This window comes from Sinocyclocheilus anshuiensis, unplaced genomic scaffold, assembly GCF_001515605.1.
Source record: "Sinocyclocheilus anshuiensis isolate Anshui unplaced genomic scaffold, SAMN03320099.WGS_v1.1 scaffold112, whole genome shotgun sequence".
Taxonomy (NCBI): Eukaryota; Metazoa; Chordata; class Actinopteri; order Cypriniformes; family Cyprinidae; genus Sinocyclocheilus; species Sinocyclocheilus anshuiensis.
Window position 1 is genome coordinate 2,253,316 of NW_015557175.1, and position 25,497 is coordinate 2,278,812.

Sequence of the window (25,497 nt, forward strand, 5' to 3'; positions counted from 1 at the left end):
CTAAAAATGTTTTTTTTATTGGTCTTATGAAGTATTCTAATTTGTTGAGATAGTGAATTGGTGGGTTTTTGTTAAATGTGAGCCAAAATCATCACAATTAAAAGAACCAAAGACTTAAACTACTTCAGTCTGTGTGCATTGAATTTATTTAATACACGAGTTTCACAATTTGAGTTGAATTACTGAAATAAATGAACTTTTCCATGACATTCTAATTTATTGAGATGCACCTGTATATTATAGCTGAAGTCTGACGCTGTACTGAGTACCATCAGGAAGATAGCAGCAGTTCTGAGCCACTTCTGCCAAGCTGCATCAACGATAGAGGACAACAACATTTAGTGACAAAACTGGCCATCTATCAGCTCTTAATAATATAATTTAATCTACAATTCTCATGGACGTTTTTCACTGTCCCTTTAAAAAAAAAAGCTACACTTCAAAAAGTTCTACATAAACGCATCCTGGTACAAAAAGCAACACAATTCAAATAGTATAATCAAAATAAGGGTAGAGTGTAAATATATATTCATATTTATACATTTCTAGATGTATTTACAAGAAAGGCTGTCAGTCAGATAAACTGTGTGCCCGTTGTTAAAATACATTCGGGCAGAGCATTTAGTGGAATACATTTTCTTACGAATTTGGTCAAAAGAAAGGTCTTTGTTATTATATAAACACTCCCAGCATCCATCAAGCTGTTCCTCATTCGATGACGGTAATGTCTTCAAGGCTTGCTCTACTACAGATGGCAGGAGGATATTTCATATTGACGAGTCTTGAGAAACACACGTGTACCATTTCTGCTCAAGTGCCCTGTAGCTTTATAGCAACAACAGGTAATGGGGTCAGTGAAGGCCCAGTTTGTCCTCTTCCAGCTGTGTGAATCTAGCGTCTCATTATGTGAAGTCCATGCCGAGCTCTTCAGCTCTTGGCCGCTCTGTAGTGTGCTATGTGGCAAAGCATTGTCTCCTAGAGTTCATGGGTCTAGCCGGGTAGCACACTGGAGAGGAACTGAATGTGAGTGAACTCAGCGCTTTTTAAATGCCACTCCGCGGTTGGGATGAGGGGGGAATTTGGGCAGGCAGGGCTCATCAGCACCGGGGTCATGGGAGAACACAGAGTCTTCACCGGAAGAGCACGTAGAACTGCGTGTGTCGGGGAAATTTGGAGAAAACTGGTCCAGAGACACAGACAGGTCCAGATACTCCTGAAAATGTAAAATACACAGAAAATGTATTATTGTTGTTAATACAACAACAAATTATTATTATTATCATTATTACAGTAGTCAACATTTGAAGTGGATCAAAACCTTTCATCAAAGTTGTCCTAAAACCTAAAACGCGTTCTTGTATTAGGACAATTTTAATTAACTTTTTGATCCACTTCAAATGTTGACTACTGTATTTTGCTGTTGTTGAGAAATGTATTATTATTGAATAATTATAATAGTTATTATTATTTGTTAATTTATTTGTATTATTATTGTTAATGATGATGATTATTATTATTAGTAGTAGTTATTTAATAATAATAATAATAATAATAATAATAATAATAATAACTACTCATTAACAACAAATTTTGTTATTGTGTTATTATTTCATCATTTATTATCATTCACTTATTAAGTATTGAACTACTACAATAATAATACTAATTATTTCTACTACTACTACTGAAGAACAACAAATTATTTATTAATACTAATTGTTATTAGATTGTCATTAAGTTAATATTATTTGATCATTTATCATTATTGACTTATTAATCCCTGAACAACTACAATAATAATGATGTTGTTGATGATGATGATGATGATGATGATAATAATAATAATAATAATACTTATTATTGGATTGGATTATTTTAATTTTAATTTATTTAATTTATTATTTTTTTAATGTATTATCCTTGATGATGATAATTGATGATCAAACTATTATTATTATTACTATTATTATTATTAATAACTAATTATTAATTACTGGATAATAATAGTAATAATAATAACAATTATTATTATTGGATTATTTTAATTTTAATTTATTTAATTTATTATTTTAAATTTATTATCCTTGATGATGATAATTGATGATCAAACTATTATTATTATTATTATTACTACTATTATTATTATTAATAACTAATGATTAATTACTGGATAATAATAATAATAACTACTGAATAATAACAACACTGAATAATAAAAATGTATCATAATTATTTAATATTTCTATGCTGTTATGCAGTGTCACAATTAAAATTATTTAGATAAAATAACAGCTTTTTTGAAGCACAGTTACAATGCCATGTAAAGCATTGAAAGCTGATTTGTGGATTATCAAACGGTTCTGGCTCACCTGATTGGACGTCATAGAGAGGGTGCGGTCTAGATCCTCCACCAGATGTTTGAACGTGGGTCTCTGAGATGGGACGGCATGCCAGCAATCTCTCATCATCATATACCTGCAAAAGGAACACAGGTTTAACAACTGTAATAAGAAACCTCTGGCATCATGACTGAAGATACAGCATTAAAACAATCTTACAGTTCGTGGGTACACGTGGAGGGGCGGTCCATGCGGTGGCCCTCCTTTAGCAGTTTAAAGAGCTCCTCGACAGGGACACCTGGATACGGTGAGCCGCCAAGAGTAAAGATCTCCCACAGCAACACCCCAAAAGACCACCTAACATGCAAAGAATGACCATTATTAACAGACAACTGCATTTTGTATGTGAGTGAGTTTGAGAGAATATACTGAGACGTACACGTCACACTGATGGGTGTAAATGCGGTCGAACAGAGCTTCAGGCGCCATCCATTTCACTGGTAAACGACCCTGTGGAAGACACAAGCACTTCATTCACTTACTCATCACCTGTTTGGGATTAAAGAACTGATATATCTGCTTGTGACAAATGCTGCCTTCAAATCCTGCTGGGAGGAAACTGTAATTATTAGTGGTGTTTGCGAATAGTGTTGTCAAAAGTACAGATGTCGGTACCAGTCCATACTCAAAATGTAAAAATGTGACTATACCAGCATTTCTCGCTAGCATTTTGAGCACTGTTGTGTGATTCTCAAACACCTCTAATTGGCCATTGTGTTCACACGCTCAACAGAAATGTCTGTGATAGACTACGTCTATGAGCAGATATATTAGGGATCCACTGACAGATGCGGCTTTCAAACGCTCCCGTGTGTATCTGTGTAAGCGCTCGGTGAAGAGCATGAAGCGATGATCATTGTAGCCAATCACAGACAGATCTGTTGAGTGTGTGAACACAATGGCCAATCAGAGCGGTTTAAGAATCCGCTCAACACATCTGCACAGCGGACAAAAAAATCTGGCGAAAAATCCCATAGACTTCTATCCCATAGAAAACACAACATTTTGACCAAATTTGACAGGGTCTTAGCGTTGACCAAGAATTTCGTAGAAACATGTGGATCACCACTTTTGAAGAGGCCGGCAAGCTGTGCTAGAACATACCTCACAATGGGGTATAGGTTGTACCCCTGGGGCGCAAGAGCCCTCCAAAGTTGCCCCATAGACATACTATGGTGAAGGAACTGAGCACATGTTTTTCCTACTATCGTAACTTGCATTGGAATTTTGCATCAAACATAACTCTGGATCACAATGTCATAGAGACATGGGGGTGGGCTCATTTTACGCCACGGTAAGCTCCACTCACATTTTCTTTAGAAAATGTACATATCTAGTTATCAAAGTCAGTGTTAACTCAAAGTTGGTGTTCAAAGAAAATCCCACCGGTAATTATGACAAGAATCATCTCATAAAATACGATAATTCAGACAAGCAACATAAAATAAATCGCTTAGACAGGTTCATAGTAGGCCTGGGTGATAAAACGGTATCGATATTTATCGACGGTACACCTTCTTCGATATCGATATAAAATTTTTTCGATATAGCGCACGATATAGGCACATGCTATGAGTGACGCAGACAGCACACACAAACGCGAACACATGCTGAAATGAGTGCTGTGCCTGCCTGTGATGAGGAGATTGTGAATAAAGAATGAATATTAGTCGAATTTAAAATAAACATTTGCATTTGAATGTTAGGAGTGCGTCAGGGAGCGTCATCAGTGGCGCGCGAGATGCAGTGATGATGATGTAAGTGACATTGTTGCATTTTAATGTTTTGTTAGTCTAGCCCACGAGATGCGCCGCTGCTGCGTTATTCATTCAAAATATTAGAGAAATATAGAAGCTCAATGCGGAGAAGAGAATGGGTTAAAACCGAAACCAAGCCATTCACACAGAACGCATATTCAGCGCATTTTTTAGACGGACAAATATGACTGCTGCACTCGCGTCTCACAGAAGAAATGTATAGAAAGCCATGCAAAGTTAAAACAGTTTCAACTTTTAGAAAACACGTCACGAATTTGTGGAGGTTTATTCCTTTTCACTGCGTCTCATATGTTTTTAAATGCAGTCTGTGTGAATGGTGCTTCGGCTCTTTGTATTAAGCAATGCATAAATACATTATGCTGCTTTGTTAATAATTGTTTATGCAATTTACGAAATTATATTTGATTGTTATGAGTTAATTTAGACGTAATGCACGCTTTTATAGAGTAACTTCCTTGCGTTGACTATTTAAATGCGCTGCATTATTTTGCTCATTGCGCAATATTTGTTGTCTGTCTCAATAAATTGTGTTAATTATAAATACAGTGGTTAAAAAAAAAATTCTATTGCTTTTTGTTTTAAAAAAGGTTATAAAAAATGTCAATAATTATCGATACCGAACGATATGAAACATTATATCGTTGATAAATTGTTTACCTATATTGCCCAGCCCTAGTTCATAGTACTTTAAACAGCAATCAAAGACCAAATGAACATTATTTTATATTTAATAAAGTGACTTTTCTTATGTCTCAGTCCAAAATCTTACATTGGTGGTCTTCTTGTAGTAATCAATATGATGGATGTCTCTGGCCAGGCCGAAGTCTGCTATCTTCATAACGTTATCTTCAGTTACCAGGACATTACGGGCAGCCAAGTCTCTATGAATACACTACAACAGAGAAAACACGCATGCATATTAATCAAACAAATAATTAATCAAAGTCATATGTTAATTTGACTGATATGAGAACAGAAGCATTTGAGACTCCCACCTTCTTGGATGCGAGGTATTCCATGCCACGTGCCACCTGGTAAGCGCAGGACACCAGGTCTTTGATTGACATGTTCTCCACAGGCACCTGGTCAGGGTTGTAGCAGTACTCCATCCCAAGCGGACGACGCACACGCAGATACTCCCTCAGATTGCCCTTTGAAGCAAACTCCACAATGACGTAGAGAGGACCTGACAATGGACATATGAAAACATTTCAGTCACATAATTCTTGCTGGAATATAACACTGATCAAAATTAGTGGTTGAACGACATGAGTTTTACAATGGCTAATACTAATGAAGGTGTCTAGAGAGCAGGTTAGTGAAAAGCTATTATAATGCCAGTATTTCTATATATCATACAATATAATGACAGCAAATGTGATTTAAATAAACATGTATCTTACAACTTTTTTTTTTTTTTTTAACAACATTCATTTTACAAAGATTGGGGTTGGTAAGATTTTTTTTAAAGTAAAGTCTCTTATGCTCATTAAGGCTGCTTTTATTTAAAATGCAGAAAAAAACAGTAATATTGTGAAATATTACCACAATTTAAAATAATGGTTTTCAATTTAATATATTGTAAAATGTAATTTATTCCTGTGATGCAAAGCTGAATTTTCAGCAACATTACTCCAGTCTTCAGTGTTACATGATCCTTCAGAAATCATTCAATATGATAATTTGATGCTCAAGAAACATTTCTTATTATTATCAATGTTGAAAACAGTTGTGTGGCAATGTGACATATGTTTCAGGATTCTTTGAATAAAAGGCTCAAAAGAACATTATTTATGTGTAATAGAAATCTTTATAAAATAGCCAATAAAAACCTTTACTGTCACGTTTGATTAATTTAATGCAGCCTTGCTGAATAAAAACATTTTTTTTTTCTTCCATAAATAAAAAATTAAAAGATCTTATTGAACCAAAATTTTTGGACAGTGTTTTTATCGCTAACTAAACTTATTAGAAACCTTTTTCATTATAAAGCTGTAAATAAAGCCAAAATAAATAAAATATAAAAACTTTAAAAAAATGTTACAAGAAATGTTGACTTAGTAACTTACTGAAATCAAATCATTTTAAGTACTAAATTGACTAAAACTGAATAAAAAATGAAATCTAAATCTAAATATATAAAAACTAATAAAAATAAAAACATGACAAAAATACTCAAATTAAACTGAAAACCCAAAATATTAAAAAAGCCATTTCAAAATATTAACAAATAATATAATAGTAAATAAATAATAATAAAAAAAAAAAAACTATCAGTAGTGTACTTAATTCACAAAAAAATTTAAACAAATTAATGTTTTATTTTATACTGGAGGTAGCCTTGAAGAGGCCACTGTTTGTAAACTAGGATTTACACTAAGGAAGCTGGGTTTAATTTATCTAGCATGTACAATCACAATAGTTGGACTGATGACAACATCCTGTCCTTTTAAAGTAAAAAAGCTGTATTGCATTATCCCTAAACGTCTCCCTTGCCCACCCAACTCTCTCCCTCCTCCTTGATTCATCCTTACTCACCATCTTGTGTGCAGGCCCCCAGTAAGTTGATGATGTTCTTGTGTTTGCCAATAATCTTCATCATTTCCATCTCGGAGATGAGGTCTGACAGGTCCTTGAGAGCTCGATTAACATGCTTCAGGGTCAAGGTGAAATACAGGCGAAAGCTCAGCAGACCATCAGATTCCTCATGAGACACTCAATTCCAGACAGAGTTTGCTGGCGTATTTCCATTTTTACACCACACACACACAACTGTCGGCTAACAACGGCGGCAGAAAACACTTACATTTGAGCATCTTGACAGCCACTTTGGTGATACGACTGGGTTTGTCTTTATCCATCCCGATAGCCTCGGCCATCATCACCTGCCCAAAGCAGCCCTCGCCAAGCGGCTTCCCGAGAACCAGCCTGACACACAAACACACACAATATTAATCACTGTGTTGAATAACCAACATTTCTCCAGGCCATACTTCAGATGGACAACAAATGATGAGTACAGTGTGTGTATGTATGTGTTACCTGTCTCTGGCCACCTCCCAGCGTGGGTCCTGGGGCAGTTCATATTCGGAGACCCCTGACAGCATAGGGGAGCCACTGGAGGACAGACGCGAGGGCCGGACCAGCATCCTACCCGAGTGCATAGATGAGCTGGAGTCCACAGACACCTGTACGAAAACACTTACAATTACTCTCCATACAACACAGCAAGAGAAATACACATATGAAGACTTGTGTGTATGTGAGTTACTTGCTCAAGAAGCACCTACAGACGCTGATGCAGATAACAAAACCCAAAATTCAATAATCAGCTCAACAAGAAATTAAAAGTTTGCCATTTGTGACCGACATAAAACCTTGAGGGAAAACGATTTCCTCATGCAGGTTTCGCAACGCATTCAAGTTCGTCACATGGATTTTAGAGTTGCTAGGTTTGAAAGTGATTTATACATCGCTGTGGGGAAATCCAATAATTTCAGTAGGAATCTACATGATCTGGAATTTCATGTGACAATTTTCCCATGCAGGTTTCATATTAGAATGCAGTCAAATGTTGGTGAAAGAGATGAGTTTTCAGCTGTCACTTCAAAAATTGTCAGGGATTCAGCATTCCGGATGGGGATGGGAAGATCATTCCACCAGCCGGGAATGGTGAACGAAAATGTTCTGGAAAGTGATTTTGTGCCTCTCTGTGTTGGTACCACTTGTAGATCTCAGGCTTCTGGAGGCGATGTAGATTCGTAAGAGTGAGTGGAAGTAGGAGGGTGCTGAGCCCGTGGCTTTTTTTATATGCAAACATCATTGTTTTGAACTTGATGCGAGCCGCAACCAGTAACCGCAAAAGTCCAGCCAGAAGAGCATTGCAGTAGTCTAGCCTAGAAATGACAAGGGCCTGGACAAGAAGTTGTGTAGCATGCTCCGTTAGAAAGGGCCTGACCTTTCTAATGTTGTGCAATGCAAACCTGCATGAACGAGCGGTTTTTGCAATGTCTTTGAAAGTCAGCTAGCCATCAAAAATTACACCAAGATTTCTGACCGAAATTAATGATTTACCATTAAAAAAAATGGTAATTGTTGATGAACTTAGCTGGAAGGTGAAATCATGATGTAGAGTCGGAGTGGCAGGGAAGACAAGAAGCTCAGTCTTTGCCCGAGCTGTAGGTGATGTTCCTTCATCCATGCCGAGATGTCCACCAGGCACCCTGAGATTCGTGCAGCTACCGTTGGATCATCTGGTTGAAATGAAAGATAGAGCTGTGTCTTCAGCATAGCAATGGTAGGAGAAGCCATGTGCCTGTATTATGGGTCCCAGTGTTGTAGTGTATATGGAGAAGAGGAGGGGTCCGAGAACTGATCCCTGCGGAACCCCAGTGACCAGGTGATGTGCTTTGGATACCTCCCCTCCCCAGGCCACCCTGAAAGACCTACCAGTGAGATAGGATTCAAACCAGCGAAGTGGAATCCCTGTGATGCCCAGCGAAGAGAGGGTGGACAGAAGAATCTGATGATTCACAGTGTCAAAGGTGGCAGATAGATCCAGCATAATGAGAACTGATGATTTGGAATCAACTTTCGCAATCCGCAAGGCTTGAGGTTTTCTGTCAATAGTCTAGTGACATATAAAGTCACTTTCAAACCAAGAAGCAATGAATCTGCATGACCAACTTGAACCTGCTATGACGCTTGCTGTATTCCTCAATTGTAAGTAAATGTAAAATCTAAATGACAATAAGCTTGATTTTATATTACACATTATTTTCAAAGTTTTTAAAGCCACATGAAAGCTTTGAAAAGTTGCGATCATATTTTACCGAAAGTTCGGAGAATTTTAGCGGATGAAATACAGTAATTCTAATGAGTCCACATGAATGGCCATTTCTCATGAGGGCGAATGATTTCCCCTGCAGGTTTTGCATCGCGTTCAAGTTTGTCACATTAATTTAGAGTTGTTTGGTTTGAAAGTGACTTCATACATCACTGCAGGCTAAATTCAGTAATTTCAATAGGAATCCATGATCTGAATATTCGCAAATGATTTCCCCAAGCAGGTTTCGCAACAGGTTCAAGTTGGTCACTCGGATTCGCCTCTGCTTGGAAGCGACTTCATACATCACTGTGGGTGAAATCCAGTCTTTTCAGTAGGAATCCATGTGACTGGGTATTTTGCGTGTGGGCAAACGATTTCCCCATGTAGCTATTTCGCAATGAGCTCAAGTTGGTCATGCAGATTTGGTGCTTTGTTTGAAAACGCTTCATACGTTGGTACATGATAGAAAACAGACATTCACCCTTTTTGCTCATGAATTTTTGCAAATGTGACCTTATCTTAAGTAACAGAGCAATTAAGCTTTTATTTACTGAAATAGTTATGACAGAATTTTCCATGTTTTTCGTCAAAACTATCACTTTAACAACATTATGGCTAAATATATTCAAACTGTATTGTTGTCCTGGATGACCTCCGAAGGTGACCTGAACTTTTTTTTTAAAGAAACACTTAGTATCCATGACATGCTATAACACTCCCACAGTAATGTTAACATAAGAAGAAGCTGTTGAAATGAGATGTTTATGTTTAGTGGTAAAGAGATCAAACCCCCTATCTACTTTCTGTTACCTGTCTGCGCAGCGGGATGCTCTTGGCCAGCTTGTGGACAGCCAGCTGGCTGTTGAAGTCGCTTTTCTTGGCTGAGCTGTGCATTTTGGCCAGCACGGCGGTCACCACCATCACACAGATGAGGAAGAAGCCCACGCAGTAGATCAGCACCTCCAAATAGGTCTGGTTTGGCAGTTGAGTTGGGGGAACGGCTGGATTATGAAAGAAGGGAGCAATGCAAGGTGGCAGAAGGGAAGGGAGTGAGCTTGCTGAATGCTGAATGGATGATGATGATCTGTTTATTTACCCTTGTGTGCTAAAAATGAGAAATGCAGTCTATACAGGTGCAAACAGAGCAAATGATTCTGTACCAGCAGAACTTGAATCTTTGACAATCATTGCAACTGACCCTTCGCTAAGTCCAGCCTTAATTACTGAGAAACCCTACATCAGCCTGCCATATTATAGGACAAGCTTTTGCTCTTTCCAAGCTTTTAGAAACCATAAAATATGCTTATGCTAAAATATAAAAAAGATTTATAAAACATTGATGCTGTGTCTTGATGCTGTGGATTAAACTATTCGAAAACCCTCATTGCCAAATAAACATGTATACATCAGTAACAACACCTACATTTGCTCCAAAGTAAATGAATCTTAGTAACTAAATTCATGTAATAATTATGCAAGTCCATTTCCAATAATTGTGTAATTATAAAAGTAACTTTTTTGTGACTTTTTATCTCACAATTCACAAATTATTTCTTACAATTCTGAGTTTAAATCTTGCAATTTTGACTTTCAAGAAGCAAGTTTTTTTTGTGACTTTTTTGCACAATTTCATATTTTATGGGACAATTCTCACTATTCTGGCAAATTAGGAGTTTATTGAGACAAATTTGTAGTTAATAGTTAGTTAATAGCGAGCATTGAACTTTAAAATAAAATAAAGTATTTTTTTTTTTTGTATTATTTAATATGTAGTTATTGCATGTTTGTTAAAAATAGCAAACATAGGTGGGATGGAGCTTAACAAAAGGTCAGTTGGAGAGGATACTTTGAACTGTAACCTTAATGACCAGCCTGTCTAAGAGGTATGAAGATATACTAGTATCTGTTGATTCAGAAGATTGAAGTATATCATATTAGGAGCAGGAGGGCTCTTTTTTTCTAGGCGTTTTTTTTTTTTTTTATAAACAAACCTGAATGTACATATGCAATTCTTTGTAAAAGCACAAACACACTGATGCACACACATACATGCACAAAGCAAAACAAAACTCCTCTCAAAACAAATCTGGAGATGCTGTTGTTCATGTGAGTGGTGCATTGCAATGAACACAAACTCCTATTGTAGCATGATAATTACTTCTTTCATGGATCGGGTTTCATGGCACATTCTTCTACTTATGTGACTAGCAGGAGAAGGAAACCACTGCCCATGATACTTGGCAGCTCTCGCTTCGAGATTAGGCCAAAAAATAGCCTTATGTAAACTCATATGAGACATTAAATTTGCAACACAAATACAAATGCAAATTGAGAGGAATGGCTTATCTGGGTGGATGGACAAAATCTGAGCGGGTATGCATTTCAGTATAAATGGAGAGCTAGGTTATGGGGGTAAAATTACATGAGAAGTCTGGCTGATACAGATATTTCCTATGCTATTTGGTTGGTGTTTGTCTGCCCCAAGGCTCTGGTTCATAATACTGGGTTTCTTTCACACAATTCATGCACACAAAAGATGTTTTTGTGTCATGTATACATTTCACTCAGCACACAACAATACACATGCAAATGCATCTCATTGACAGATCACTTCTCTTTGCCTTCTCTTTTAAAAAATAAAATGAACAATCAAATATGAACATTGTAAAGTAAACATGAAGCTCAAATTCTAAAACTATTGTATTTACAAAATGGGTTTTGTAATAAGACTTAAGCCCTCAATTTGCTGACTGCAACATGCAAATGCAAAAAAAAAATCAACATTCAACAATGAGAATGAAATTTCATTCTATGTTGAATGTATTTAAGACAGCCCGACAAGCATCTTGATAAACTTAATCTATTTAAATGTATTTAAACAGATTTACCCTCTGAGTGAGGCATTTATCAAACCTGAGCCAAAGAGGAAATGATGTCAGCATAGTGCTTATGCTTAAAATCATGCTCTTTGGGATGCTTGTCCAGTGTTCAGGCAAACAGAAATGTTAACGGGAAAAAGGTTAATCTTTAAAAACTAGGAAAAGGGTTTTATAATATAAAAGTTTCTAATGGAAACAAAGCTTTGCCAAACCACTAGCCACAATATGTCATCTGTTCTCAGTTGTTATTTGTTATGCTTTACATAACATATTTTGAAGTGAAATTACAGTTTCTGATGTACATTGTGAGAATAATTAGAGATGTTCCAACGTCACTAATTATGTCAGCAGTGCAAAACAAATTTTGTTAATGTGGCACTGGTCAATATTTATACTCTTAGTTTTCTTGGTACTAGCTACAACTATGTACTAAACATAACCTAAACCCAAATGAAGTCCAAGTAGTTAACTTGTATTACTTAGTACTTTCTTGTGAAAGTACACTGTAAATAGATAGTAAGTACATGGACTGTAAAATGCAATTCTTTACCAATTCCAGTCAGCCACGATTATTTGATTCCGCAAGTGAATACATAACATGGGGTTACCAATATAAAGCAAATAGTATTCGGGTGCTCACGTGATCTCAACGTTATGTTAGTGTAAACGATTTTTCAAAAGTACTGTTCCTGTCTTTGAGTAAATATTTACTTTGTGCACCTCTAAAAAGTTCAGTTTTACTCTGAGATTGTGGGAGGTTTGGCTCCACTCTGATTCCATTTTTCTAAAGAAAGACCAGAAACATGTCATTTTGACATGCTTCAACTGACATTTCGAGTGTCAGTCAACACCCAGATGAATAACAAAACCACAAAGGGGTTGAAGAATGGTGCGGTTCACAAAGAATACGTTTGCATTGTTATTTGCTACAAAACCACTGTATTGCTTGTAATGAAAGTGAACACAAGAGGAAGTGTTTACTGGCAGTGACAATGGGACTCTGAGGCCAATTTAATAGCTTAAAAAAAATGTATGACATTCACATGCTAGGATTCGCTAACATACTCCATATAATGTTTTATTTCTTTTATTGCAAATTCTAAAATGTGTTTTTTGTCAAACTGATTTCAATTTAAACAACTGGACATGAGTCATATTTATGATAAGTGAATGTCCACTATGTGCTAAAAAGTCAATTTCAACAGAACATTTAAAAGGTTAAAAACAATATTTTGTGTTTTCCATTAAGCCCAACCTTTGAACGAATTATTGTTCTGGAATGGATTTTATGGAAAACAACGCAGTGATGTGACCAAATTCAACCCACAGTGTGAACTGCCGCTGTTAAACAGAGAGAAGAAACCAGCAACCAAAAGGAGCACCACAAGATACCTTTATAGACAGTCAACCATGCAGAGTGATGGGAGTGGCCGATAGAGTTTCCAGCCAAGCAGGTGTACTCTCCAGCGTCCTCTAAAGACACATTCCTGATCTGCAGTACCTCCATCTCCTTATCCGTGGTGTTGATGCCTGCCGTCTATAGAGAAAAGAACCACAGAATGAAGCCGGAGAGCTCCGGGAAAACCCACCAGAGGACAGAGAGAGAGGTTTTGGATAAAGAGTGGTGAAGATTTGACAACACAAGAGAAAGGCGTTGGAGAAACACCCTTCAGCACCCTTAAGGAAATCAGGACTGCTCCCTGATTGGACCCTTCCATGACCCTGCTGACAGATTTGTGGTTAGCTGGAGAACGGAGTGCACGGCTCCACCTGCTAGAGACCCAACACCTGAAGATGAGGGCGGCGTCCACCCCCTCGCCACCCTAGAGTCCATCTCGACATGCACAAGACGGGCCACATGGAACATTACCCAGCAGAGACTGAACTGTATTGCTTTCACATATGCACGCATTCAGAAAAGAAGTGATGATAATCAGACAGGGAGGAGAAACTAAGGGATTAGAAAGGCTCGTTAAAGAATGTCTGACATAGAAAGAGAAATATGTGTGAGTCAGGATGCAAAAGGTACTGGAACTTCACTCACTGGAGCGATACTATAGCACCTATTGAATTTGCTATCCAAGTGCTGTCAATACATCAAGAAAATATTGGTGTGTGCTATTTTGAAAATTGTGGCCATCTTCAGAAGTGAGTACTGTTGGCCAGATACGATTACACAAAAGCTGGGAAAAATAAACATACATTTTTGCGATTGATGTGGACAGTTTAAAAGGGTTTTCCTTACTTCCTGTAAGCTCATGTTAATTGTGGGCAACTTGCTCTACTGGTTTTAACCAGTCCACGAAGCACAGCTTTCCAGTTATGGTCTTATGCCCCCTGCATCACTCTCCTTGGAAATTAATTGCACCTAACAAGATTTAATCACGATTAAATCACAGAAAACTAGAAGATATTTTGAAGAATGTTGGTAACCAAACAGTAGTTGGCCCCCACTGACTTCCATAGTATGGGGGGGGGGATATCTTCTTTAGTGTTCACCAGAAGAAAGAAACTCGTACAGGTTTAGAACGACATCAGGGTGAGTAAATGATGACAGAATTTTCCTTTTTAGGTGAAAGGTGGGTGTTCACGGTGCGTGTCTGTATGTGTTTGCACATGGTGTGTGAGTGCACTTGGATGGGTTAAATGCAGAGAAAAAAAAACAGAGTATGGGACACCACTTGGCTACACGTCACTTTCATTAAAGAATTATGGAAACAAAGCAATAGCAAAGAGGAGCCAGGTAGAGAATAAGCCCTCAAGCGAGCTGAAGGAATTTAGACAGGCACATTTCCAAGGTGCCACTGAAATGCTTTTGAAGTGCAAGAGAGTGCAAGTAATCTTCAGAGGGCATGAAACACACCCTTATTAGGAGGGCAAAGTGTAGCACAGAGATGGAGAAAAGGAAACGTCCAGTGTAAACAAAAGCCAAAATACTTCCAGTTGCTCTGCTGGGATTTTCCATGGCATCATTTACGGCACCACAGAAAGCAAAAAGGAGCGACGAAGTAGGAAGATGAGTCGAGGTCACCTAAAAGCCTGATAACCGCTGTCTCTACCTCCGTCTAACTGTGTATGTCTGTCTCTTTCTGTACTGATGAATCTCTGTAGCAGGAGTCGTGTGTTACCTTGCGAGTTTTTAACGACGGTGAGCCATGCTGATTGGTTGGCTTGGCCTATATAATTGGCCACTTTACATATATACTCCCCACTTTCTTCTTCTGTCACGTTGTACAGCGTCAAGACCTGTGTGTCCGAGCTGTTGACCCCAGAGTGCTGCGGAGGCCAAACATATGTCAGAGGTCAAGCACAAAGTCAAACATTGAGGTCACTGAGATCCCAGCAGTCACTGAATGACAAAACCAGCCATTACTGCTCTTATTAAATACATTATGACAGTCTGCCAAGAACATGGCTCATATTTTCCCCAAAAGCTGTTAGTCTTGCTTCATTTGCTCAGGTGATCTGTCCATAGAGGTGAAGTAATATGGTGAAAGTTACTTTAAAAAAGACGTGGACAAACAATTTTGGACACACACTTTTAACAGCAACAGAAAAAGTGAAGATCTTTGGACAACACAGATTTCTGATATTTGTATTTAAAATAATGTTCAAGGTTACAACATGAGCAATATCAGCAGTATCTGTGACAACATCAATTACCACAAAAAAAAGAAAATAAAAAAGTTTATATACACTTACTGTAGAAGTTTATGGGAAAATGTTAGTTTTTGAAAAAATTAAATTAAAAAAAAAAATTACATTAAAAATATATATATATATTGGAAAATTGGGTTATGTTTGCTCAGACTTCCACTAGCAGTGTGTCATCACATTTATTTGTATGGCAGTGTTAAAACAAAACCTATAAAAAAAAACTATTTCCAAAAATAAAAAAAATAAAAAAAATCTTAAAAGAAATTTAGAAATGCTAAATTGGCAATGAACTAAGCTTTTAATACTAAAACTAAAATTAAACTAAACTTAACTAAAAATAAAAATAAATTAAAACTAAATAGATATATAAAAAACAGCAATATTTCTGAAACTAAAATTAAATGAAAAACTGAAAATATAAAAATAAAATTTAATTCAAAATAGTAATAACTACTATTATAGTATATAAATAATACTGCAATAACACTGATGTAGGGTGAGTTGAAATTAGTTTAATCATTGCAGATGATGAAATATTGTAAACTCTTAACCATAATAACTATGTTATTATTAACTCATTCCCCACTAGCATTTTTGAAAATTTTCACAAAACATTCATGGGCCTCAGAATATTTTGTTGTATGAATATTGAACATGCAGTATATTAAAAGAAAGAAAAGAGCCTCTGCTTTAAAAAAAGGGGTAAGTTTCATTTAAAAAAAAAAAAAAAAGCAACATTTTGAACAAAAAGCTGAGAAAATTGTGCCTTTGTCAAAAGACTACATCCAGATTCAGACCGATAATCAAAAAATAGATGGAGTAGATCAAGTCCATCAACACTCTAAAGCTTACACAGTCCACTTCCAGGGTCAACATTTCATTTGGTAACATTAGGCAGATTTGATGTATAGGCTTTTGATTGTTTGATGATTGCATTATTGTATATATGTATCTGCTTACATATGTGATCGCATATTTCTGCTTCTTCTTCGATTGAGTTTTGAACCAGAGATTTTGTACTCTTTAAAAAGATGTGTAATAGCACCTCCTACTGTATAAAGCTGAAAAATTCCGTCAATGCAGGGAAGCCTCATCTCAAATGATGGAAAATTCCATTAACAGTGGGGAGAGGATTAATTGACATAGACAACACTGAAGCACTTCAATCAAATATTTAGGTTGACTGGTTAAATGGTTTTTACCTTTAAGATCCGAACATATGGCAGTCCATCAGGGCCAAATCTACTTCCGTTGACCACGATGTGCTTCAGCCACTGGATGTGTGGCTGAGGATCGCTGAAGACTTTACATTCAAACTCCACGTCACTCCCCACCACTACTGTACGGTTAGCAGGCAACCCCGCCTGAAGAATCGGCCTGTGCGGTGAACGCTCTGAATAAAACACACAAAAACACTGTACGCAGTTAGTATTGTGGAAATGACCCCAATTAACATAAAAAGTTATTTTTAATCCTTTTCCCCTCTTAAGAAATGAAAATTGGAATCTGCATTACAGCAAATGGGATATTCAACAGATGTTCAATAAACATTAATGTCACATAGCCTGCAGGAAGCAGCCTCTTTAACATGCAGGCTAAACGTTTATTATAATTGCTGTAATTTGGTGGAAATTAGTGGAAATGTTATTTTAAGCCACAGCCCATCTCTCAGGGCTTCTGAATAAAAGTCTGTGAATCTACAGACAATCTGGCACTGGCTCTCACTTTGGGCAATGGTGGAGTCCAGAGGTGTTCAACATTTTACAACACTGTAAAGAAAACAATATATAGTTGTTTTAACAACGTATTTGTGCTGCCTTCAAATGTTATGTTTAATCAACTCAAATATCCAAGTTGCCACTTAGTACAACTTAACATTTCAAGTTGACTAAACTTAAAACTTTAAGGCAGCATGAACACTACCAAATTTTTTTGTTCTTGACTATATTATATTCAAATTTACATTTTGCAATCAAATGAACTTATTTTCTCTACATTCAAATGAAAAACACAGAAAAAAAGTTAAAACAAAAGAAATTAGAAATGAAGATATGCTTCAATTGCATGTTTTTTCCCTACATTTCCCCCTCTTGCATGGCATGGCAGGCCAAATCAAAGGTCATCAGGGGCCAATTATGGCCCGCAGGTCCTGGTTTGGGCATCTTGTTGTAGTTGGTACAGTATGCAAATCTGACATTCGAAATCTAAAAACAACTACATTTCTCAATCTCCGTGGCTGCACAAGAATAATACATTCAGCATCAACTACACCCCTAACATGCACTCTTTGCTCTTCATTTTGTGGTACTAGGAGAAAAGAAAAATTAACTTGCCCAATGCATCCATTGCATTTTGATCAAAACCACATCACAATTTCAACCTCTTAACTCCTAAGTAGGACCTTCCCAAGAGGACTTGGCACAAATGGAACAAATGTGTGAGTGTCTTCTGCGTGCCAAATTCAAACAGTCTTCTCATGAATGTGTATGGATGGTGCAAATGATGTCACAACGGGCTCCATCTACATGGGTGTAGCACTGATTTATTTGCTACTTAGTGAAGGCATCAATCAAATCCACGTCAGCCAATCAGTGTTTAAATTACTTTATTCCAAATATTCTGATCTCATCTTAAACCACTAACCGCGTCTCTAACTCATCCATGGCATCAAGTAAACACTTTATATTTGCAATGGATCATTTAACACGCACCATCAACGGAGTCCACGTGCCTGTCCTTGACAAGCACACAGACACTCGCACGCAAAGTGTAAAGCCACCCGTTATTTCGGTTCATTTCAGAGAAGTAATGGTAACCATTAATGGTACTGCGCCAAAGCATTAGCCGCATGGTGAACAACACCCATTTGCATCTGATTGACTCGAGTAAACATTGCAGTAATTCTGCGACCCTCCCTTGGGAATCATTTGCCATCTCCTGTGCTTTGCTAAAAAAAACGTGAATCGATTTAATCAGAGGTTTAGCAATAAATCACTGCAGCTGAGCTAGTGGGGAAGGGGAGACCAACACAATTTGCTCACATCCAAAGAACGACAAAAAAAATCTTGAACTTGGGGGGGAAAATAACATTTAAATTAAACCAAATTTAAAAATGTTGAGGTAAGACGAAAAAAGAACCATGACTGACCGACTACGTCCAGCTGGTAGGTGTGATTGATGCTGCCGTATTTGTTTTCCACCAGACAGGTGTAGTTGCCTTTGTCTGACGGTACCACCGACTCCATTATGATGGTCCACATGCGCTCTCGAACCTGCGCGATAAAATCAAAAGTTGAAAAAAAGTGTAGACATAAATGCAATTAAAGTTATTGCATATTGTGGGAACTATTTAGAAAAAAAAATGCATGTTTGGGTGCACGTTAAGTAAAACTCTTCAATTATAGGCTTCTATAGACAAAATCTTGCAGCCCAATGTAAAAGCAGAAAACTTCAAGACGCATTAGAGTGCTGATTGTCTTTTAAGATCATTTCAGTGAAAGGCTGAGGAAGTTTAACGGAGTGAGTTGGCAGCAAATCCCCATCAGGTCAGTTTAACATCAGTCAGGCACGAGATCAGAGCCATGGAGAACAGTGTGTTTCCTGGTGGAGAGTGGGAAATGGGCCACTCCATGTCCACTAATACAGGTCTATTCTCAAGCCAAAAGCCCTATGAACTGCCAGAAAACATCAAACTTCAGTCTATTAAAAAAACATATGTTTGCTAAGCAACATGGACCTCTACAAACCAGCAGTTTTCAATAAATATATACTTTTATTAAAATATTTGCAGTATACTTATGTATTTTAAGTACATTATATTATTCATGGCAGATACAGTGGTGTGAAAAAGTGTTGGCCCCCTTCCTGATTTCTTATTTTTTTGTATGTTTGTCACACTTTAATGTTTCAGATCATCAAACAAATTTAAATATTAGTAAAAGGTAACACAAGTGAACACAACATGCAGTTTTTAAATGAAGGTTTTTATTATTAAGGGAAAACAAAATCCCAAATCAGGAAGGGGGCAAACACTTTTTCACACCACTGTATTCACAACATTTTTGTTATTTGTGAATATGCATTTATTATTCTTATTCGCCTGTTTGTCACGCAGTTAAATGTGGCTTCAGAAGCTCAGAAGTGTAATGTTATGGTACGTAATATTGCTTTTTTTATCCTTGACCACTATCTCATTATGTGTTTCACAGAAATATGAAATGTCATATGGGTTTGGAATGACATGAGGTTGAGTAAATGATGACAGGATTTTCATATTCGGGTGAACTAAACCTATAAAGATCAAGCAAACACAGCAAGTGTTCTCTGCCGTAACAGCTCTTCTTGATTGAATGAGATTTAGGCTGTGCAAAATTATTAAGAGGTTACGGCTTTTGGGCCTACAGAACCCCAGATGCGAGCTGCTACACTCACAGTCTGCCTGACTTCCTTTTCACAGTCACTTAATGTGAATGAACAAGTCTGTGCCAGACTCTTGTTAAACAAAAGAAACCACGAGAGACTGGGAATAGTGTCGGGGGAGGTTGCCATGAAAAGCTGCAGGGCCCCTTAACGGAAGCCCCTCACGGTCCTGGAGCTCAAAGGCACATTTGGATGAATGTATGTATGCATTACTATCGCTAGGATTTGGCTCGGTTAAAAAATATAAATTAAAAATAAAAATTAAAGAGAGCATTTTGCTTAGTTATATTCAAATGTTTGTATAAACCATGCTGATGCACGTTACTGTGTGCGCGTGCATGTGTATATGCATTGCAGTGGCCTCAAACACACTCCAGATGGTAAAGTGTGTATGCGGTAAGGAGAGGAAGAGGACTAATGTCTCCCAGCTGGAGAACACCTTGATGAGAAACACAGACAATACAGGTCTACAATGACACAAACAGAAAACTGCAGAAAATATCACTTTAATGTTCATGTAAAAGAGAGTAGAATGAAGAAAGAAAAATTTAATTAAAGAAATATTTCAACCCCAAAATTAAGATTTCGTCATTATTTACTCGTTTACTCATGTTGATTTTCTAACCCAGTATTCTGTTATTTTTAAGAGAAATTATGAATTTTCACAAAAATCTTTACACAGTTTATTTTATAGGCAAATAAATAAAATCACCTATAAATAAATAAAAGCCACCTATCTCTCAAATGGACCATTGACACTCTATCTACAATCTCAATTAGGAGTGTCAATGGTCCACTTGAGAGATAGGTGGCGGTAATGCACTTATAAGTCTGCGATCCGCCTTAAAGCAAGAAGAAGACGCCTCAGGCGCCTGCTGTTGAGAACGGACTCAGGAGGACGCACCGCCGCTCAGGACAGTTCGGACATTGCGTGAATCAGAGGTAAAAAAAGATATAAATACTGTTCAGTTTCTTGCACAGACCGATCGTTTGTGTCTTTACACATCAATGTATCGTCACGAGTTGCAGGGTTTAATTTGGTTTTGTTTGTGTATGTTTTTTTTACTCTCAAAGCCGTGATTCCCATTCACCTCTATTATAAAACTGACAGACTGCAACGGTTTGTGTTAAAAATCTTCGTTTGTGTTCTACTGAAGAAACAAAGTCACCTACATCTTGGATGCCCTGGGGGTAAGCAGATAAACATCAAATTTTCATTTTTGGGTGAACTATCCCTTTAAAGATCCTGAGCATTTAAAGTGACAGAAACGTTGAAAAAGGCATTTAAACGACAAAACTGCAGCGCAAGCTTATAATAATCAGTTACTGTGCACTGGGTGTGGACGCTAAAATAGTTATCATTATTATCTTTATAGTTAGCGTTCTTGGTGTTGAACAGGCCTTAAGGCTATCAAACGGAAGCTCAACTGTGATTGCTTGATGCACGAGAGCCAATGAGGTTGACCATATTTGATGTGCTCTAGGTTTGTGCATTGATCAATATTTACATTACTGTGCAGAAGTCTTAGGCCATTAGAATTTTCACCAACAAAAAATGGTTTTAAGCCAGTTATTGCTATCTTTTGCTGTAGTGTGTCAGTTTACATTTCCAAACATTCCTTTTGCCATTAATTGTAATAACCCAGTGAGATTTTTGTATGCACAAAGAGTCTGACAATAGCCAGTGCTCCACACAGAGACAGACTGAACTGAGACTAAATCCAGAAGACTGTGGCAACGACTCCAAGACACTTGAAGAAACCTTCCTGCAAAGCTACCTGAAACTCTATGCACAGGTGTACCAAGCTGTTTTAAACGCAAAGGGTGGTCACACCAAATATTGATTTGATTTAGTTAATAGCAGTTAATTGATAACTAAAATCTATTTATGACATTATTTTTCAAAGGCATCCTCACTTTACAGCATTTTACACAAGTGCCCAAAACCTTTCACAGTACTGTAGGTTTCTTCATGCATCTTGGAGACGTCGCCACAGTTCTTCTGGATTTAGTTTATTTTCATTCAATTTTGGTGAAATATCTATTTAAGTCCTTTGAACAACTTTTTGTTTTTGGTCCTTTTTAGAGCTTGGCAAAGGTAAAAATTGTTTTCATATGGACAACAGATGCATGAAGAAAATTATCTTTTTATGTTCCACAACAATATAGTACCTGGAAAAATCAATTCCAAAATTAATTAATTTTAAATTAAAACATTATTGTGCATAACTAGAACAACTCTGGGCTGAACTACACATTTCACAAGTGTGAAACAAGTGAACTGAGGCTGAAACTCAAACAAAGCACCACTACTAATGACACTTTGCTACGGAATCAATTTAAATGGTTTGTTACATTGGGTCTGTTGGCATTCCCGATCAACATGGTCAAATTAGTAAAAGGACAGAGTTTATTCTTATCTGTCGGAGCACAACCAGTTGTGTAAAATGAGGACAGCCAAGCAAGAGTAGGCCGCCTCCACCAGAAACCCACGGCTCCAGTGTCTGCCTTCCAGGCATGGCTATTCAGCCTCTGTCATGCTACAGTGAGGTGTCTGGAAGACATATCTGTTGAGGACGGAGTGCCCTTTTAACCCCCAAACCAGAGTTGCTGAACTGGAGTTAGGTAACCAAGATGTTGTATGTTTCATGATTTTAATGGATTGTAGTGTAGTGCCCTCACCTTATAGCCTCCTATTCGCTGGTCTTTCTTAAACTCTTTGCCGTTCTTGAGCCATTTGAGTGTTGGTGTAGGGTTACCATTGGCCCGGCAACGGAATTTGACGGTTTTGCTGGCGGGAACAGCGTGGAGCTTCTTCTCCATCTGATCAGGCTGAGCCCAGACAGGTGCCATTGCTGAACAACAGACAGAAAGCACATAAAATAATATTGAGAAAGTTAGATTGGTCATTCAAAACCAATGTGAACAATACCAAGGCCATGACTATTTTAAAACAGTAATCTAAAGTGGCAGATCAAAGTGTGCGAGATTTGGGTGTTGGCTGCTGGTTTCGCTCCTTTTGACTTGCTTGATAATGCCCTTGGGACTCAAAGAATAATCCATCAAAAGAAATAAAGACTTTGAGTCTAATGAACAAAGGCACATTCCACAAGACGGCTGTGGTTTATAAGACAAAAATGTGCACTATTTCCTGTTATAATTCCTGCTTTAAAGTAAAATCCTAACAATTTCTTGAGGAACTGATACTGTTATTGACATTTGTAGCTCTTTGAGTCAGAGTTTGGAGCACTTAGAGTTTGACTAAGAGAGGAGTGCGACTCACGAAGCAGTTTCTGGTCACTTGATAGCTTGGCCTCCTCTGAGGAAGACTCATCTTCTTCATCGTCTTCTGAGGAAGCCAATCCATCTGATCGAGAACAAACATGTAGGTTAAATGTTTTGTTGTTGTGAACAATATGAAAATCAACCCAAATCATAATTTCTCACCTGTAACGTTGACATTGAAGAAATCTGTATGGTTGCTGTTGGGTCCCTGAGCAAAGCAAGCATACAGACCAGAGTCGGCCGGCTCTACTCTTTCAATCTCCATCTGATGGTTGCGCAGGCGGGTGTGCTCTCCGTCAACCAGGGGAACGTGGTCCTTAGTCCAGGTCACTTCCTGTATCTCCTCGATACCTTTACAGCTCAGCTCCAGTTTGTCCCCCGGATACAAAGTGTACGGCGTCAGCTCGACCAGGGCTAACACTAAGAACGGGATGCAAATTTGTTAGGCTTAATAAAATAATTAGGGACATTTAATAGAGATCTGGGGCATAATTTGTGCACTAATTAAAAAAAAAAAGTTTAAATAATTGCACTAAATTAACTGTCCTAGTTAAATAAATCAATTTTCTTTTTATAAACTGAATGCTTCTATATACTATCTAATACAGCAATTCCATTTAGTCTCCATGCACACTTGCTATACAGTAGACATTTTAATTTTATTTAAATTATAGCATTCATTTGATCTGTTACTGAATCCAGGGGCAAGATTCGTGACACATTCTTAAGAATGAAATTCTTCGTAACTGCTATTTGCTTATTATTTTCTAACTTAAAGTTAAGAATATTTCATATTCTCAGAAACGTTTCTTAAGAATGTTCTTTTCTTTTTTTCTTAAGATTGTTCTAAAGACAAGACCTAAAAAAAAAAAAAAATGTAATTTCTGAAAAAAAATTCCTACAAATCATCATAAACAACCCCAAAGTTCCTATGCTAAAGTTAAGATAACCTCCAAATTTTCTTAAATCTCCAAATGCAAGATGTTTAAAATTCACTAGGCTGCTAAATATTAAGCATTACACTAGTCAAACAATATGTATCACTATAACTAGGGATGTGCATAAGTACTCTGAAGTGACACTAATCATTGATAATGTAAACAATGACTGATCATGATTAAAGATTGACCGATGTATCGGCCAATAATGCTTCACTATCGGCCATCGGCAGATTGTTCAAAATCAGCAGATGATCAGGGCTGATTATATCCTGTCAATCAAAAGGCGGTGGAAAAATGTGTCAGACTGCAACTCATACTGTGTGTGAAGAAAATTACTCTGTTGAATTTAGGGCTGTCTAAATTAATGTGACAAAACGCATTAACAGTTAAAAATAGCGACATTAAAGCAGGCTTTATTTGACCCTATGAATCACCCCTAGTTCAAGCCAGGGTTGCCAGATCTGCGGTTTTTCTCTACACCAAACATTATTTGTAGCACGCCATCCAATAATCGCAAAGAGGTTTGTGCTTTGTAACTTCTGATAAGAAACAAAGTCTCAGCTTTCAATCCTGTACATTCTATCATGAAATTCAAACAATCAATGCCATTTTGTTAGAACTGAGCACCTCAGTTCAAGCAGCAGTCTCTTCCACTTTAAGTTATATGCGCAAAATAAACATGAATAAACATCAGAAGGTATGTTCAAAGATACAGTATAGCTTACTAAAATGTATCATGTCTAATGTAATCGCTCAATCAGTTTCAAATGCAGAAAGATGCCTATAAAACAGATTGTGAACAGTATGTCACTTAAAGGGTTAGTTCACCCAAAACTGAAAATTAGCGTGTGTTTTACTTACCCTCGAAGCATCCTAGGTGTATATGAGTTTCTTCTTTCAGACGAATCCATTCTGAGTTATATTAAAAATTGTCCTGGCTATTCCAAGCTCTATCATTGCAGTCAGCGGGTGTTGCAGTTGAACAGTCCACAAGTCGTCAAATAAAGCTCGCGCATTCATAATAAAACGTGCCGCAGACGGCTCCGGGGGATGAATAAAGGCCCCCTGTAGCAAATCCATGAGTTTTTGTAAGAAAAATATCCATATTTCAAACGTAATAAACACTTTTCTCTCACTTCCGTTATCGGTCATACGCGGATCCGTTCCGGCGGAAGGCGTATGACATATGCGCAGCGCGCACGCCTCTGAGATATGCTAGTCTCACGAGTTTGTTTAATAGGAGCAATGGAAGCAAAGTTTCCTTACTTTAGCAAAGGAAAACCAGTCTCCTCTTGGTTTATATCGAAATCC

At 37.4% G+C, this 25,497-nt stretch overlaps 1 protein-coding gene across 1 annotated transcript in view; it reads right to left on the reverse strand.

Moving 5' to 3' along the window:
- Positions 1-233: 233 nt before the first annotated feature.
- LOC107678428 (fibroblast growth factor receptor 1-A-like) overlaps positions 234-25,497 on the reverse strand; it is a 44,237-nt gene continuing 18,973 nt past the window's right edge. The window contains exons 3-19 of the mRNA XM_016473681.1: positions 23,408-23,665; positions 23,244-23,327; positions 22,643-22,815; positions 18,690-18,813; positions 16,744-16,934; positions 13,277-13,421; positions 9,816-10,006; positions 7,220-7,365; positions 6,984-7,105; positions 6,853-6,861; positions 6,716-6,817; positions 5,173-5,363; positions 4,947-5,069; positions 2,779-2,849; positions 2,559-2,696; positions 2,370-2,475; positions 234-1,213 (exon numbers count right to left, since the gene is read on the reverse strand). Coding sequence (XP_016329167.1) covers positions 1,034-1,213; positions 2,370-2,475; positions 2,559-2,696; positions 2,779-2,849; positions 4,947-5,069; positions 5,173-5,363; positions 6,716-6,817; positions 6,853-6,861; positions 6,984-7,105; positions 7,220-7,365; positions 9,816-10,006; positions 13,277-13,421; positions 16,744-16,934; positions 18,690-18,813; positions 22,643-22,815; positions 23,244-23,327; positions 23,408-23,665 — 2,354 coding nt within the window. The 3' untranslated portion in view covers positions 234-1,033. The remainder of the gene's footprint in view (positions 1,214-2,369; positions 2,476-2,558; positions 2,697-2,778; positions 2,850-4,946; positions 5,070-5,172; positions 5,364-6,715; positions 6,818-6,852; positions 6,862-6,983; positions 7,106-7,219; positions 7,366-9,815; positions 10,007-13,276; positions 13,422-16,743; positions 16,935-18,689; positions 18,814-22,642; positions 22,816-23,243; positions 23,328-23,407; positions 23,666-25,497) is intronic.